General features: G+C 40.2%; 1 protein-coding gene across 4 annotated transcripts in view; it reads left to right on the forward strand.

Annotated features, from left to right (window-relative positions):
• Positions 1 to 16406, forward strand: part of ANO3 (anoctamin 3) — a 249457-nt gene that overhangs the window by 121485 nt on the left and 111566 nt on the right. For all 4 annotated transcript variants that reach the window (XM_001509055.5, XM_039911456.1, XM_029060306.2 and 1 more), the window contains 2 exons: positions 5040 to 5198; positions 13019 to 13119. In XM_001509055.5, coding sequence (XP_001509105.2) covers positions 5040 to 5198; positions 13019 to 13119 — 260 coding nt within the window. The remainder of the gene's footprint in view (positions 1 to 5039; positions 5199 to 13018; positions 13120 to 16406) is intronic.

Below are 16406 nucleotides of genomic sequence, written 5' to 3' on the forward strand. Positions count from 1 at the left end.
TACATAAAAGTGCTTAACAAATACCGTAATTCTTATTGTCATTACAGTAATTGAGAAGGTATAGGATAAGTGCTTGGATTAATGTGGTAGCCGTTTGGAAGAGGAGGAAAGGATGGATTTTAGCAACGTTGTGAAGATTGAACTGACAGGATTTAGTGATAGAATGAATATTTGGTTTCAGTGAAAGAGAAGTCATAGATAACACCAAGGTTATGGGCTTCTGAGACAGGAATGATGTTAGTGCTCTTTACAGTTATGGGAAAGTCAGGGGAAGAACAAGGTTTAGGTGGGAAAGGGAATTCTGTTTTGGACATGTTAAGTTTGAAATGACAGCAGGACATCCAAGTGGAAATGTCTTGAAGTCAGGAGAAATGTGACACTGCAGAGAAAGAATGAGATCAGGACTTGAGCTGTAGATTTGCAAATCATCCAGATAAAGGTGGTCATTGAAGCTATTTGAGTGAGTGAGTTCTCCAAGGAAATGGATGTAGATGGAGAGTAGAAGGGGACCCAGGACAATACTTTGAGGGATGCCCACAGTTAAAAGGTGAGAGGAAGAGGAGGAGCCCACGAAAGCGACTGAAGTGACTGAGAATGAGCAGCCAGAGAGATAGGAGGAGAACCAAGAGAGGACAGTGTCAGTGAAGCCGAGGTTGAATGTTTCCAGGATAAGGGGGCAGTCAGCTTCAGGGACTAATACACCACCAGCCAGATGATGATCTATTTCAAACCAGCTCTATAAATATGGCAGACTTTAAAATATTGATGAAAAGTATACATTTATATAACACTTTTCATATAAAATGCAAAGGGCCTCATTAGAACCACTCAGAGAGAACTATCTTTGACCTAAGTAGACTCTAGTGAATTGTGGGCATGGAGCATTGGATTTACGTTAATGAAGTAAAGTGAATTTCTATATTTTTGCGTATCTGAAGTGCCTCCAGATCCAGTTAAATATTCAGATGGTGTTAATGATTTATTCCTCCCTCTCTATTTAGTGGGGTTGGTATCTTCCCATTGCAACCATTTTTATTCTGTTCAAATGCTAACAAAATGACAAGCATATTTTTAAAAAGGGAATTTCCCAAGGAGGTGTTCTTGAGGGCTGCTGGGTATTGAATGTTAGTTTCATCTTCCTCTGAATAACCTAATCCACCATGACCCCATTTTGTGATATTCAAGCAGGAAATAGTAAGTACAAAATCAGTGACTCCTGAGAACCAACAAATGTTTATTGCCCAATGTTTTATTACCTGACCACAGTTGGCAGAAATTGAATAGGAAAAAGCACCACAAGAACTTAAGCATTCCTGAAGGTAAAACAGGTGTGAGAGGAACTCAATGAGCCCATTTTACTTAATGCCAATTAGCCAATCAATCACGCAATGATTTGTATTTATTGAGTACTTAAGGTGGGCAGAGCCATGTTGGTAGACATGTTACCTATACAGACATTGATCGTGTTTTAACATTGAAATGTTAGTCAAAGGTGGACTTAGGGATGTGAATGGTGTAAAATAATGGGAAATCAGTAAGGTGTAGGCCCAATTCATTCTTAGTACAGTGCTCTGAACTAAACTTACCCCCCTTCAAAGCCCTACTGAAAACTTACCTCCTCCAGGAGGCCTTCCCAGACTAAGTCCCCCTTTTTTTCTTCTCCTCCTTCCCTTCCCATCCTCCTTACTCCCTTCCCCTGCTCTATCCCCCCCACCCCACAGCACTTGTGTATATAAGCACATATTTATAATTCTATGTATTAATAATGTATATATATATCTATAATTCTGTTCATTTACACTGATGCTACTGATGCCTGTCCACTTGCTTTGTTTTGTTTTGTTGCCCATCTCCCTTCTTCTAGACTATGAGCCTTTTGGGTAGGAATTGTCTCTATTTGTTGCTGAATTGTACTTTCCAAGTTCTAAGTACAGTAAGCACACAGTAAGCATTCAATAAATACGATTGAATGAATTTCCACCCAGCTTCAACCCACAGGCTCCCACACTGCCATTCTCCTCCTCAATCTCTTTCCCCTCAACCCTTTTCTCTTTCTGCCCAACTATCAGGAAGGGCCATGGTAGAGTATGAGAACTGGAAGTAGCAACACCAAAGATTTTTGACTAGCATATCCTATAGGATGACTTAGTACCCTGAGAGTGGAATCTTCTAGAAATATATACTCATTATCATCTATAGACCACCAGGGACCATTGAATCTCTCTAGCAAGGCTCTTATGGTCACAGAAGTTAGTTGCTCTCCCTACAAACTTAATATCAGGACCAGGGTTTTAATTCCAGCTCTACTACTTAGGCAGGTCACTTAACTTATCTGTGCCTCAGTTACCTCATATGCAAAATGGGAATTATTACTGTGAGCTCCATGTAGTACATAGACTGTGTCCAACCTTATTAGATTGTATCTACCCCAGTGCTTGGCACACGGTAAGCGTTTATAAGAAAAAAAATCACTGAGGACTCACTTTGCCCTTTGGGAAAAAATAGAATTCAGGATAAAAGAAGGAATATATTTCCGTATTGTATTTCTATTCTCACTTTTTATGAATTCCAAGTACAGCATGAAATATCCTAGCTCAGGTAGCCAGTTACCAAGGTGATAGAACAGTCCTTTCTCTGGGTTTTTGTTGAGCAGAGTTATTGCTCAACCAACATTTTTGAATAACATGCTTTAAATATGCTGCCAGCTTTGGTGTTGGTGCAGTACAAAAAGCACTACTCTCAGAACCAGGAATCCTGGGTTCTAATCCCTATCTCACCTATGGCTGGCTAATGTGGGCAAAGGTGGCAGATACATTCAGCAACATACTGCACATTTTTTCTGCCTAACTGCTCATTGCTGCACTTCACAACACATGACTGGCAGAAATCAAAGGGATGCAAATGGTGCTACACAAGCCTTTAGCACTAATCAGTCAATTAATCAATAGTATTTATTAGTCACTTACTGTGTTCAATACTGTACTTGTTCTCGGTTCTGAAGTTTCAGAACTGTGGCTTATCCATCTTTGTGTCAGGAGACTCTACCAATATATTGCCTGTAAGGAATGACTGTTGACACTTTTTCTCTCTCACCTCTTTGAAGAACCCACAATTGTTTAGGAAGGAAAACCAATTTTGTGAAAGTAGAAGGGCACAATTTAAAATGAGTCTTCAGCATAGAAATTAGTGATTTCCCTCTAAGATCAAATCATTTTGGATGATGGAAATGAAAGGTGCTATAATCCTATGAGAAGCAGAATATATATACAAAATGATATAATTATCAGATAAGACATTTTACTTAATTACATCTTGTAATTTTGCCATTTTCCTTCACTGCAAGTACAAAATACCACAGGTAATCATACTCACCATTAATTCAGTTCCGACAATGACATGGTTTGAAGGTCAAATTGTAGTTTCAATCAAATGATCAACTGAAACTTTGCCAAAGGTAATATCCTTGGACAGTATGACATTTTCACCTCTTAGAGAGTCTGAGCTGATACCATATTTGGATTTTGCACATTATTTCTCAATCTGGGGTACATCTAAGGAAGTCTTTGTCCAGACTGATATCTATGTGCTTCAGACTACATCAATTCAGGAATCCTATTCACTATGCTTCTATAGATGTGGTGGCTTGTCCTTTAGTATTCACTGGACACACAGTTTGTGTGATGTTGTATAGAATATCCCCAGACTCCTTTCTGTTAGACTGACCACTAGTGATTGTTCTATCCTTTGGATTCAATATTAGCAATAGAATAATTTTGACCTTCCCTCGTTGTGTTATTTTGCAAAATTTCTGGTGTGGGATGAAGGATTCTTCACACCATCTCATTGGCATTTTCCCTCATGAGTCTTATTAATGAACATAATATGAGATCCTTTGCGTGAAGAAGTTTGAACTGAACCAAGGTCGATTTCTTACTTTTACCAAATTTTACCATTTTTTTGCCAAAATTATGCATAATTACGGATAAGAATAAACAATGTCAATGCATTTATATTGGATCAAAGAGTTTCCATAATAGGGTAGCTGACAGTTCCATGGATATAGATTGAATGTGTCAACCCTTCTGTCTACATGTCAAAGATGACCAGCAAGGGTGAGATAGAAGCTCATCTTCTATGAGCTTTCCCTAAATCCTATGGCCTCCACATTTTCATGACTTTTTATATTGTTTCTCCATTTTTCTGCCACCTCAGAGTGTACCAACCATGAATCAGAGAATCATGGAGCACATTAATAATGTTTTTAACACTAATGTGGCTTTTCCCCATTTATATCAAATTATTTTTACTTTAATCAATAATATTTATTAATAATTTACTGCATGCAGAGCACTGTACTAAGTGGTGGCTTGATATATTTTTGAATTAAGCTTACCATTTCTTTAGCAAGCTTACATAAAGAATGGTCAATCCTCAGGTTTTATATAGAACATTCTAGGTGTCAGTTGGTCTGTTCCTGTGTCTGGTAATGATATGGAACTTAACATTTTTATGTCTGTTTTGATTTTAATTCTTAAATTTTTGTCAGGATGTTTCCCACCACTATGGTTTCTATAGCCAAGTTCTCCATCTTGGATGCTGCATCAGAGTTCTTATGGGCCTAGACGGGGAATGAAAAGCTCTGGAGGAGGTCGGGGTTTCATGTCTCACCCCTCCCCCAACTCCCTACCCCAACATCACCCGAAAAGAATCACTCTAGAATGATGCAGAATCAGCAAACTTCTATAAAATGTCATGTGTGTGACAGCATATATGCCTCATTGACTGGGACTGTTAAGAGTTCTAAGTGACCACCCTAATGATATGCTTTGGCCTTGGAAGATGAATCAAGGATTCCCTATCTTCCAGTAAATGCAAAATGAATTGTGTAGGAAAACACCAGAGTTTTAAGAAAGGAAATCAAAGATGTTGTTATTGTTGGAATTGATTTCTGCACATTATACTGTATACATTATATACAAACCTTTATGAATCTCCATCATAGTTTGTGTGTTTTGGTTTTTGTATTTGTTTCTTTCCAGAATGAGATGAATGCCTTAGCTTCATCGGGCCTGTTTTTCAAAGATGGCAAAAAGCGCATTGATTACATCTTGGTATATAAAAAGTCAAGTCTGCAGATAGAAAAAAGGAGCACATTTGAAAAGAATCTTAGAGCAGAAGGCCTGATGCTAGAAAGAGAGGTATGTTACTTTACTTCATTAAATTCATGGTGAAATATGTCTCTGGCTTGCAATAAATCGAAATAATAGAAATTAAATTCCCTTTGGACTTTCAGCCCATTGCTTTTTCCCATGATTAGATCAGATTTTATTAGGCATAAATGAGGCACTTCTAGTGCTTTTCCACTTGGAGTTCGCTGGATTCCCATTTATAAAATTTTGCTGCAGTGCCTTGGTAAATAGATAATGATCTCAGACCCCCAGTGGGAGCTTCTGCTACTTTGAACTAGGATAAATTGCCATTATGCTGTTTGTGCCTTTTACCAAGCAAATATATAATCTAAAGTTTGTTTGTTAGCACTGGACCATTTTCATGCTTTTCAGACCATTGTTTTTGGTGCCATTTGTGTTTTAACAGCACAGTGTAAGATACCTTAGGTAATGAAAGGTCATGTATAAATCATTCTGTTAAATTAGCAACTCCATTATTAAATCAACCTCTTAAATCCATGGAATTGATAAATATATCTCCCAGAAAATTATTATTATTATGGTATTTGTTAAGCATTATGTGCCAAGCACTGTCCTAAGCGCTAGGGTAGATACAAGCTAATGAGGTTGTCCCAGTTGGGGCTCACAGTCTTAATTCCCATTTTACAGAGGAGGTACCTGAGCCACAGAGAAGTGAAGTGGCTTGCCCAAGGTCGCACAGCAAACAAGTGCAGAGCCTGGATTAGAACCTTCAGCCTCTGACTCCCATGCCCGTGCTCTTTCCACTAACCATGCTACTTCTCAATAATAATTATGGGATTTGTTAAATGCTTACTATGTGCCAGGCACTGTTCTAAGCTCTGGGGTGAACAAGCAAATCAGGATGAACACAGTCGCTGTCCCATGTGGGACTCATGGTCTCAATCCCCATTTTACAGATGAGTTAACTGAGGCCCAGAGAAGTAAAGGAACTTGCCCAAGGACACTCAGCAGACAAGTGGCAGAGTCAGGATTAGAACCCATGACCTTCTGACTCTCAGGTCTGAGCTCTATCCACTAGGCAATGCTGCTTCTAAATCTGGTATAGAAATCTACTATACATGTGGATTTAGAAAATTATCTTATTTTCACTTCTCTTGATTTGCCAGTTGGGTTATATATTCTCTTTTTGTGAAAAGGTAATAGCAGGCATTTCATATTTGAGAGCTGAGAATCCCAACATATTGGGATAGTGTTTGAATGCCCTTGAAAGGATAGTTCCCCAGAATAATGATTTTAAAGGTCAGGAGAACTGAGGCATAGAATCTTTGAAATGTTTCTGGGAATTTTACATAGCTTAACTAAGAACTTTGTCTTCTAGTGGGAAGAAAACCAAAGTGGGATCCGTTCATTTGTGACTTCCAAGTTACTTTCTGCATAAGTTTGTGCAAGTCACTTATTTGCAAGCAGAGGTACTCATCTACAAAATGACAATGTCTCATCTTTAGGGAGTGATGAGAAGAATAAATAAATGGATGTAATAATTCATTTGGTGGGTGTTATGCTAATCCTGAATAGAGCTGAATAAAATAATGGCACACTCAGTTTTCATTTCCTTGGGGAAAGCTAGTCAGTTTTCCTGCAGCTACAAGGAGAATAGATCTACTTTCTCTGATGTCTAGAAAAGAAGAGAGAGGGATTGACAAGGGCACTGGAGGACCAGGGAGGTGACAACTTCTACCACCCAGAAAAAACAATTTAGGAGATTCAAAATGAAAAACTTTCTAGCTGCATCTGCACTTGACATTTCAATTGCAGCTGACAGAGTTGTTTCCATTTAGGGACTCTGCTCCAAAGCACCCTCTGTTTAAAAGCAGGAAAGACAGAATGAATTCACAAGCAGTCCCTTGCAAGCTGGGTCTCCTAACTAATTAAAATCCTAACAGAGTCCTCTTGGAAATGGTCTTGTCTATATCCATCCTTCCTCGATCAGGACTTAAGGTGAAACTCTTCAGGAGTCTGCACCGTTCCAAGAGCTTTAGGAGAAGAATGATAATCCCCAGTAGGACTGTAGATCAGGAGTGAAAAAATAATCTACAAACTCTGGTACATAGTCCTAAATGGCATTTACTGGGAGACCAATAGAAAAAGTAGTGTTGAGAAGCCTTTTTCAGCAAAGAAAAAAGATGGTATAGAAAAGTGGAAGGAGAGAGAATTACAAAAGGTAGAATGAGGATAACTAGGAAAAATTTAATCTTTTTAGTGTCTATTAAACTATACACAAACATATATCTGCATATATTTATACATATATACTTCTCTTACAAATCCTGATACTCTGTTTATGTCCAATATAAATACAGTTGAACAAATGAATTGTTTCAAAGCATGAAAGATATAACAAGGGTATCAAACAATGCAGGCAAGGTTTAGGAGGAGTGCAGACAATATTTTTTTTTCCAAGTAAGCAGGACTAGATAGAAGAAGCTCTGAGTCCAGCTCTCTCTTTTGCTGAACAAAAGTCATTAGATGCATCATCCTTTTCCCAGGAAACTAGGAAAAAGGCTGAAGGAGAGAAAGAGAGAGAGAGAAAAGATTCCTTTGTACATGTTCCCTTTTTATTTCTAATGAAAAATATTGCAAAAGTGAGTCATGTTCAAGTGAGTTCTTTCATATCAAAAAGGAAATACCCTCAGGCACACTCTACCATGAGTCTTCTCTATACATTTTGACATGAACCCTGTTTTTGTGCAACAGGACACAGAGTAAGAAGAAATGTTTTATGCATGCACACATTTGCACATGCACGAAACATTTCTTCTAAAAATAAAGTAAAAACATTACTATTACCACAGCATCTGAGAGAAATAGAGTATCAATTTCCTCCTACAGTAACACTGATAGCCACAACCACTGGCATGGCCTTCCTATGTTCTCAAAATTAAGCTGACCTCATCTGCAGGGGTTTCCTCTCCCTCACGAGCCTGGACCAAGGACTGAAGTGATTCCCGGTGGTATGGGATTGGGCAGGATTTATCCTGTGTGGCACAACTTGGTGTCAGGAGATTGGTTGTGACTCAAGCTGCAAGAGTACATCTCAATAGGTCAATCAATGGTATTAATTTATTTTTATGGTACTTGTTAAGCACTTACTATATATCTGCCAGGCACTAGAGAAAGTACAAGTTAATAATAATGTTGGTATTTGTTAAGTGCTTACTATGTGCAGAGCACTGTTCTAAGCCCTGGAGGAGATATAGGGTAATCAGATTGTCCCACGTGAGGATCACAGTTAATCCCCATTTTACAGATGAGGCACAGAGAAGTGAAGTGACGTTCCCACAGTCACACAGCTGACAAGTGGCAGAACCAGGAGTTGAAACCATGACCTCTGACTCCGAAGCCCAGGTTCTTTCCACTGAGTCAGTCAGGTTGGATACAAAACCTGGCCCAAATGGGGCTCACAGTTTTAACCCCCATTTTACAGATGAGGTAACTGAGGCATTGAAAAGTGAAGTGACCTGCCCAAAGTCAGACAGCAAACAAATAGCACAGCAGGATTTGAATCCAGATCCTTCTGACTTCCAGGCCCATGATGTACCCACTAGACCACAGCTACTTCCCCAAGTGCTTACTTGTGCCAAGTTTTGTACTAAGTGCACTGGGAGTGTGCAGTACAATAAAATTTGTAGATGTGATCCCTACCCACAAGGAGGAAATGAAGCAGTTGCCTAGTGGAAAAAAGCATAGGGCTGGGAGTCAGAGGACCTGGCTTCTTATGCCAGCTCAGCCACCTCTCTGCTTTGTGACCTTGAGCAAGTCGCTTAACTTCTCTGTATCTGTAAAGTGGGGATTAAATAATCTTCCTATCTCTGATTTAGACTTTGAGGTCCTGGTGGAACAGGGAATAGGTCCAACCTAATTATCTTAGAAAAGTTCCTGGAACATATTAAGTGCTTAACACATACCAAGTACTTGCAAATCTAAGCAGGAGGGAGAACAAATATTGAATCCCTGTTTTACAGATGAGGAAACTGAGGTTCAGAGAAGTTAAAAATAATAATGATTGTGTTATTTCTTAAGTGCTTACAATGTGCCAGACCCTGTTCTAAGCTCTGGGGTCGATACAAGATATTTGGGTTAGACACAGTCCTTGTCCCATATGAGGCTTACAGTCTTAATCCCCATTTTACAGATGAGGAAACTGAAGTACAGAGAAGTTTATTGACTTGCCCAAAGTCACTCAGCAGACAAGTGGCAGAACTGGGATTAGAATCCAGGTCCTCTGACTCTCAGGCCTGTGCTCTTTCCACAAGGCCACAGTGCTCTCTAATGGAATCATATCATTATTATTGTTACTATCATTATTATTATTATATTTAAGTGCTTACTATGTGTAAAGCACTGCTCTGAATGCTGGGATAGATACAAGTTAAATGCAGCCCCTGTCCTGTATGGAGCTCAAAGTGTAAGTGGGAGAGAGAACAGGTATTTAATCCCCATGTTACAGCAGAGAAAACTGAGGCACAGAGACACTGTGACTTAATAATGTTGGTATTTGTTAAGCGCTTACTATGTGCCGAGCACTGTTCTAAGCGCTGGGGTAGACATAGGGGAATCAGGTTGTCCCACGTGGGGCTCACAGTCTTAATCCCCATTTTACAGATGAGGGAACTGAGGCACAGAGAAGTTAAGTGACTTGCCCACAGTCACACAGCCGACAAGTGGCAGAGCTGGGATTCGAACTCATGACCTCTGACTCCAAAGCCCGGGCTCTTTCCACTGAGCCACGCTGCTTCTGCAAGGTCACACAGCAAACAGTTAACAGAGCCAAGGTTAGAGCCCAGGAGCTCTGACTCCCATTCCCATTCTCATTTCACTAGGCCAGAAGTAGGAGTAATGGTACTTTTTTAGTATCTGTTTTATGCCAAGCACCAGGAAGAGTATGTAACAGAGCAAATTCAGACATAGTCACTTGGTCTTATAATCACTGTGTGGAAAGACACTTTTCTGTACCGAATAAATGCTCAATAAATTCCATTTAATAATAATGTATTTGTTAAACACCTACTATGTGCAGAGCACTGTTCTAAGCCCTGGGGTAGATACAGAGTAATCAGGTTGTCCCACATGAGGCTCACAGTCTTAATCCCCATTTTACAGATGAGGTAACTGAGGCACAGAGAAGTTAAGTGACTTGCCCACAGTCACACAGCTGACAAGTGGCAGAGCCGGGATTCAAACCAATGACCTCTGACTCCCAAGCCCGTGCTCTTTCCACTGAGCCACACTGCTTCTCTATTGATAGATCAACTGATTGATATGTAGAAAAGAAAATTAAATGAAAGACCCAACACAGCAATATGCACCCTTAGCACCCTTGCAAAGGAATGACATTGAGTGTCAGGTTGAGATCAGAAAAAATACCATCCCCTTTCCCACTTCCCTCTCTTTCATGCTCCTACCACTATCCCTGGCCTTCATTGCCTTAAAACGATATATTATTTTTCTACACAGAATCAGATTCAACCAAAATAATTAAATTCATTCATTCAATCATTTTTATTGAGCGCTTACTATGGGCAGAGCACTGAACTAAGTTCTTGGGAAAATACAGTACAGCAATAAAGAGAGAAAATCTCTGCCCACCACAAGCTCACAGTCCAGCGGGTTCTAAGTGCCACAGCCCCCTGCAGCTCTTACGTACTAACTATATGCTCTATTACTTGGATCTGTGACCTCTGGGCAATTGATACTTGCCTCACAACTAGCCCCACAGCACTTAGGTATCTTTAAATTATAGATTATAAATTACTTATATTAATGTCAGTCTCCCCCCAGACTGTAAACTCATTATGGACAGGGAGCGTAACTGCCATTCTGTTGAGCCCAGTGCAGAATGTTACAGTATATGCTGACTTAGTCCTTTTACTCAATCTACACTGTGAGTTTAATAGACTAATTAAGAAATTCACAGTGTATATATGGAATTTTTACGTTTCCACTCAACAACTCCATCTTCACTGATGATTTCATTGAGAGCTGGAAGTGTGTGATAGGAAGAATGACCTTAGATGTCTTTTTGGGTTGGGAGATATGGACCTATTTTTGAAAATATTTGATACAGTATGGTATTGATAAGCACTTTATTATCTGATAAACATTGTGCTGAGTCCTGTGGTAAATAGAAGGCAGTGAGATCAGAAATGATCTCTGTCCCAGTGGACCTCCAGGCTGCTTTTTTTTTTAAAAGCCAAAGCTAAAGCTTGTAACTGTTGCTCTGCTTTGTAGGGAATAAAACCATTCCTCTGTCTTGCCCATAACAACAGTATTCCAGAGCATGAGATAGGTGGGTGGGGCTGAGACAGGACAAGAGCAATATGGTCACCATTCTCTGTTGAACAGTCAAACCTGGGTCTGTGTTTCGTGCCCAGGACCAGGGATTCTTTCTGTGGGTGTTGGGAAGGGACAGGTAGGTCCCAGAGAGGTTGGTGGAAGCAGTGAGAAACCCTGGCCTGAGATTCAGAAACCAGACTGGACTGCTCTCTGGGGGCAGGAGGTTGGGGAGTTGACATCAGAGCCTTAACAAAGCATTATAAAATAACCAATCCTGGAGTTTTGACATCATGATACCAGGCTGCTAGCCATCTCCTCCAAGCCCTCACCAATGCCCAGATGACTGTGACTCTCCAGTAACTTCAAGATTTCAAATATCTAAGAATTAGCCACTCCTGAAAAAGCCACTGCAGACTATAAGCTTGTTGTAGGCAGAGAATGTCTATTTATTGCTATATTGCACTATCCCAAGCACTTAGTACAGTGCTGTGCACACAGTAAGCAGTAATATGATTGAATGAATGATGTACTTGGGCTAGTGATGTTGGGTATCACACTATAGCCATATATTTGTGGGGTGTTTGCATCCTACAGAATAAATAGGTTCAGTAAAGTGGTTATTAGCTTTTAATTCTAAGTAGACATTCAGTTCAGATTCTTGTAATTTCATTTATCAAGTGTAACATCCAGGAGAACCCTAAGAACCATTTTATACATTCTTCTTTTGCATTCGGTAGCCAAATATGACAAAAGCAGTATTCATATAGGTGATTTTAGAATACAATTGTTTTAAAATTTGGCACGGAAATTCTCCTGGTCATGTTCTTTTAATGTCAGTAGCTCTCTAGAGGAACTCCATATGTTTGACATTACATAAATGATTTCAGCCAGATGGGTAACAGTGATAGTAAAACCTGCAGGTGTGTGTGAAAATTACAGAAAAAGAGGATACCAATAACATATGGGCTCCAGCTGCACCAAGTATCTTGCACAGCTGTGAGTGCTCATTATGTGTCGAAATCTGAATTGTCAAGCAATTGGCTGAGATTATCCAGGGTCAGAGTTTATACACTAATGAATGTATTCTGGTGGAAGAGAAGTGAGGAGGAGAACATTGAGTAATGCAACTGTAGTGTTTTCTTGTGTCTAAATTTGACTAGTTCCCCAGTTCAAAACTTAACCTGGCTATACTTTTGGTCATTTGGGTAGTGCAATAAGAGATACATTCCAAATACTTGTACAGTGCTCTGCACATAGTAAGCGCTCAATAAATACCATTGAGTGAATGAAGAGGAATGTAAAATAGAAGTAAAAATGACGCTTCTGTCTTTAAGGAGCTTGCAATCTAATGGGCAAGGGAGGGGAGACAGATACAAAAAGATTTAAAGTTGTTAAACCGAAAAAAACCCAGAAACATGGATAATTAAGTGAAAGAATAAATGCTAAAATAGTAGAACATATAAATCCACATGTACATTGTGCTAAAGGGATGCTCAGATTTGCAGTGATGATGTTTGTCCTACATTTCATTGCAGCCTGCCGTTACCAATAATGACATCATGTTTGTTAAAGTTCACTGCCCATGGGATACGTTGTGCAAGTATGCAGAAAGGATGAATATCAGGATGCCCTTCAGGTACCATCCTACTCATTTTCTTTTTTTTTTTTGGTATAGACAGTTGCTGTCATTGATTTTTTCTGAAGTACTTCCTTATGCATGGATCTAAGGTAACCCTGTCCAGATGTTCAGCTCATCACAATAATCTCTTTTCTTAATTTAATCTCTTAAATTCCTTCCATTTTATGGTACAGGGCTAATCTACCTAGTGTAAATATCAATAGGAGAAGAAAAACTCTACCAGTCTTCCTGAGTAACAATTTACATGCAAATCTGGGGTAAGGTCCAGTGGGATTTTTTGATGTAATTTGCATATTCCCTTTATTACAGCGTATTAAAGCATATTACTGTTTTCTCTAGGCTAGACTAGGCTATGAATGCCTACAGCCATCTCTCTTTGGAAACATTTCTGGAGCAAGAACATGGTCTAATTCTCCGTGGTGGAATTAGCAACTACAAAACCTCAAAGCTCTTGCTATTCCTCCCCTCCCTCTGGAAAGCAAATCATTAACGCGATACCAGTGATTGAGCAGAAATGTCACCTGAATCTCCAGAGTTCCCACTGCTATCCACTGAGGGAGGAAATGCAATTATTCCTCTCCTTGTCTGTGAACACAGTATCACCATGCACACAGACCAAGTAAACAATCAGACTCACATTACTTGGTAGTGATGAGGTGGTCTGACAGTGCATTTCCAGAGAATTCTCCAGGGGTGAGTAGTCACCACTTATTTTCCCAAAGAGCCTAAGCCTGCTTCAGAGAGGGAGATGTGGGAGGCACATCATGAGTGGCTGAGCCAGTCTTGTGGAACCAAATTCAATAAACTCAGTTCCTTAAAAAAAAAGGATTTGGGAAAGAGAAGATAGGGGTTGCTCATTTCTCCTTGATGGCAAGAGATGTGTTTTCACATCCTAGAAGTTAAAGTTCAGTTGAATAGCCATAAATAACTGGACCAGATAAAATCTGAAGTCCTTCCCAAGATATGTCAATGCTGGAGGCAATTAATGAATGCTGTTGATTCACTGATTGTTAGGGCCACGTTACAGTGCTTAGTACATCATCCCTGGAAGAAGGCTGCAGTGAGGAGATGAAGACAGAGGAGATGTTCAAGGGACTGCTCAAGTCAATGAGCTCTTCCTCTATCAAATTATGAGGAAATGACTTGAGATTTGGAAAACACTGGCATAATTTCATCCTACTAGACAAGACAGAAGTTAACTAATTATCATTACCTTTGCAGAAACCAAACATTGTGTTTTCATACCTAATTCAGGTTATGGGAACTACTTTGCAGCCTTCATTTAGATAGCAAAAGTTTTAGATCCTCTCAAGCAAGTCTAGACCCCAGTTAGCCGTTTAAAATTTCAACACAGTGGTATCAGTGGCCCTATTAAAATTAATAGAACAGCATCTGAGGATGATGATAATAATGGAGGTCTTTTAACGACGCCAATCTCTAGTAATACTGATTAACTGGAATAGGTTTGAGGAGATAACACACAGCCTTGGGAGTAAGGTACAGGATATGTTTCCAATCTTCTGGAACATTATTCCAGACAATCTTTCTATCTCAGCAACCTCAGAATTCTACAAAAAGATAGCAACCTAGCTTCTATTGTCTTTTGATAGCTTCTCTGGAAATAGTTGAAACTTGTTCTCATTGTTGTGGTTCTCAAACCTTGCTTTACTTTGGCTGTTTGTAACTCTAAGGAAAAAGGGATATGTAATGGAGGAAACAGATTTTATTAGACAAAACCTATAAAACTAGCTAATATTGACAACCAGAACAAGATAGGGTTATGCATGAATATCCATCAGGATGTCCAGTTCCTGACAATGCTCTCTTTTAGAGATTTGAGAGCCACCGTTGAATTGGATTCCCAAGCACATAATACAGTGCTCTGCACTTAGTAAGTGCTCAGTAAATACCATTGATTGATTGACTGTCATGACTCCTAACCAGAAATATATGAGAAGAGTAAGAAATTTGTCTTGGTTACTTTTAAGCAGAAGCCTCAGTCAGGCCCTAAGTTACATAAATTGCCGAATTGTACATTCCAAGTGCTTAGTACAGTGCTCTGCACATAGTAAGCGCTCAATGAATATTATTGAATGAATATGAAATCTGAGGGTCTAGAAGGCACCAGTAACATGTCAATCAGTTAACAGCATTGCTTGCTGCAACCTGCAGAAAGCTAAGATGGGCCTGAAACCTGGTCACAAAATCAAGTCCAGTTGCTAATTAATCCAATGATTAATAAATAGAATTTATTCATTCATTCAATAGTATTTATTGAGCGCTTACTATGTGCAGAGCACTGTACTAAGCGCTTGAAATGAACAAGTCAGCAACAGATAGAGACAGTCCCTGCCGTTTGATGGGCTTACAGTCTAATCGGGGGAGACAGACAGACAAGAACAATGGCAATAAACAGCGTCAAGGGGAAGAACATCTCGTAAAAACAATGGCAACTAAATAGAATCAAGGCGATGTACATTTCATTAACAAAATTAACAAAATAAATAGGGTAATGAAAATATATACAGTTGAGCAGATGAGTACAGTGCTGAGGTGATGGCAAGGGAGAGGGGGAGGAGCAGAGGGAAATGGGGGGGAAAGAGGGTTAAGCTGCGGAGAGGTGAAGGGGGAGTGGTAGAGGGAGTAGAGGGAGAAGGGGAGCTCAGTCTGGGAAGGCCTCATGGAGGAGGTGAGTTTTAAGTAGGGTTTTGATAAGGGGAAGAGAATTAGTTTGGCAGAGGTGAGGAGGGAGGGCGTTCCAGGACCGCGGGAGGATGTGGCCCAGGGGTCGACGGCGGGATAGGCGAGACCGAGGGACGGTGAGGAGGTGGGCAGCAGAGGAGCGGAGCCTGCGGGGTGGGCAGTAGAAAGAGAGAAGGGAGGAGAGGTAGGACAGGGCAAGGTGATGTAGAGCCTCGAAGCCTAGAGTGAGGAGTTTTTGTTTGGAGCGGAGGTTGATAGGCAACCACTGGAGGTGTTTAAGAAGGGGAGTGACATGCCCAGATCGTTTCTGCAGGAAGATGAGCCAGGCAGCGGAGTGAAGAATAGACTGGAGCGGGGTGAGAGAGGAGGAAGGGAGATCAGAGAGAAGGCTGACACAGTAGTCTAGCCAGGATATAACGAGAGCCCGTAGCAGTAAGGTAGCCGTTTGGGTGGAGAGGAAAGGGCGGATCTTGGCGATATTGTAAAGGTGAAACCGGCAGATCTCGGTAACGGATAGGATGTGTCGGGTGAACGAGAGAGACAAGTCAAGGATGACACCGAGATTGCGGGCCTGAGAGACG

This window comes from Ornithorhynchus anatinus, chromosome 3, assembly GCF_004115215.2.
Source record: "Ornithorhynchus anatinus isolate Pmale09 chromosome 3, mOrnAna1.pri.v4, whole genome shotgun sequence".
Classification (NCBI taxonomy): Eukaryota; Metazoa; Chordata; class Mammalia; order Monotremata; family Ornithorhynchidae; genus Ornithorhynchus; species Ornithorhynchus anatinus.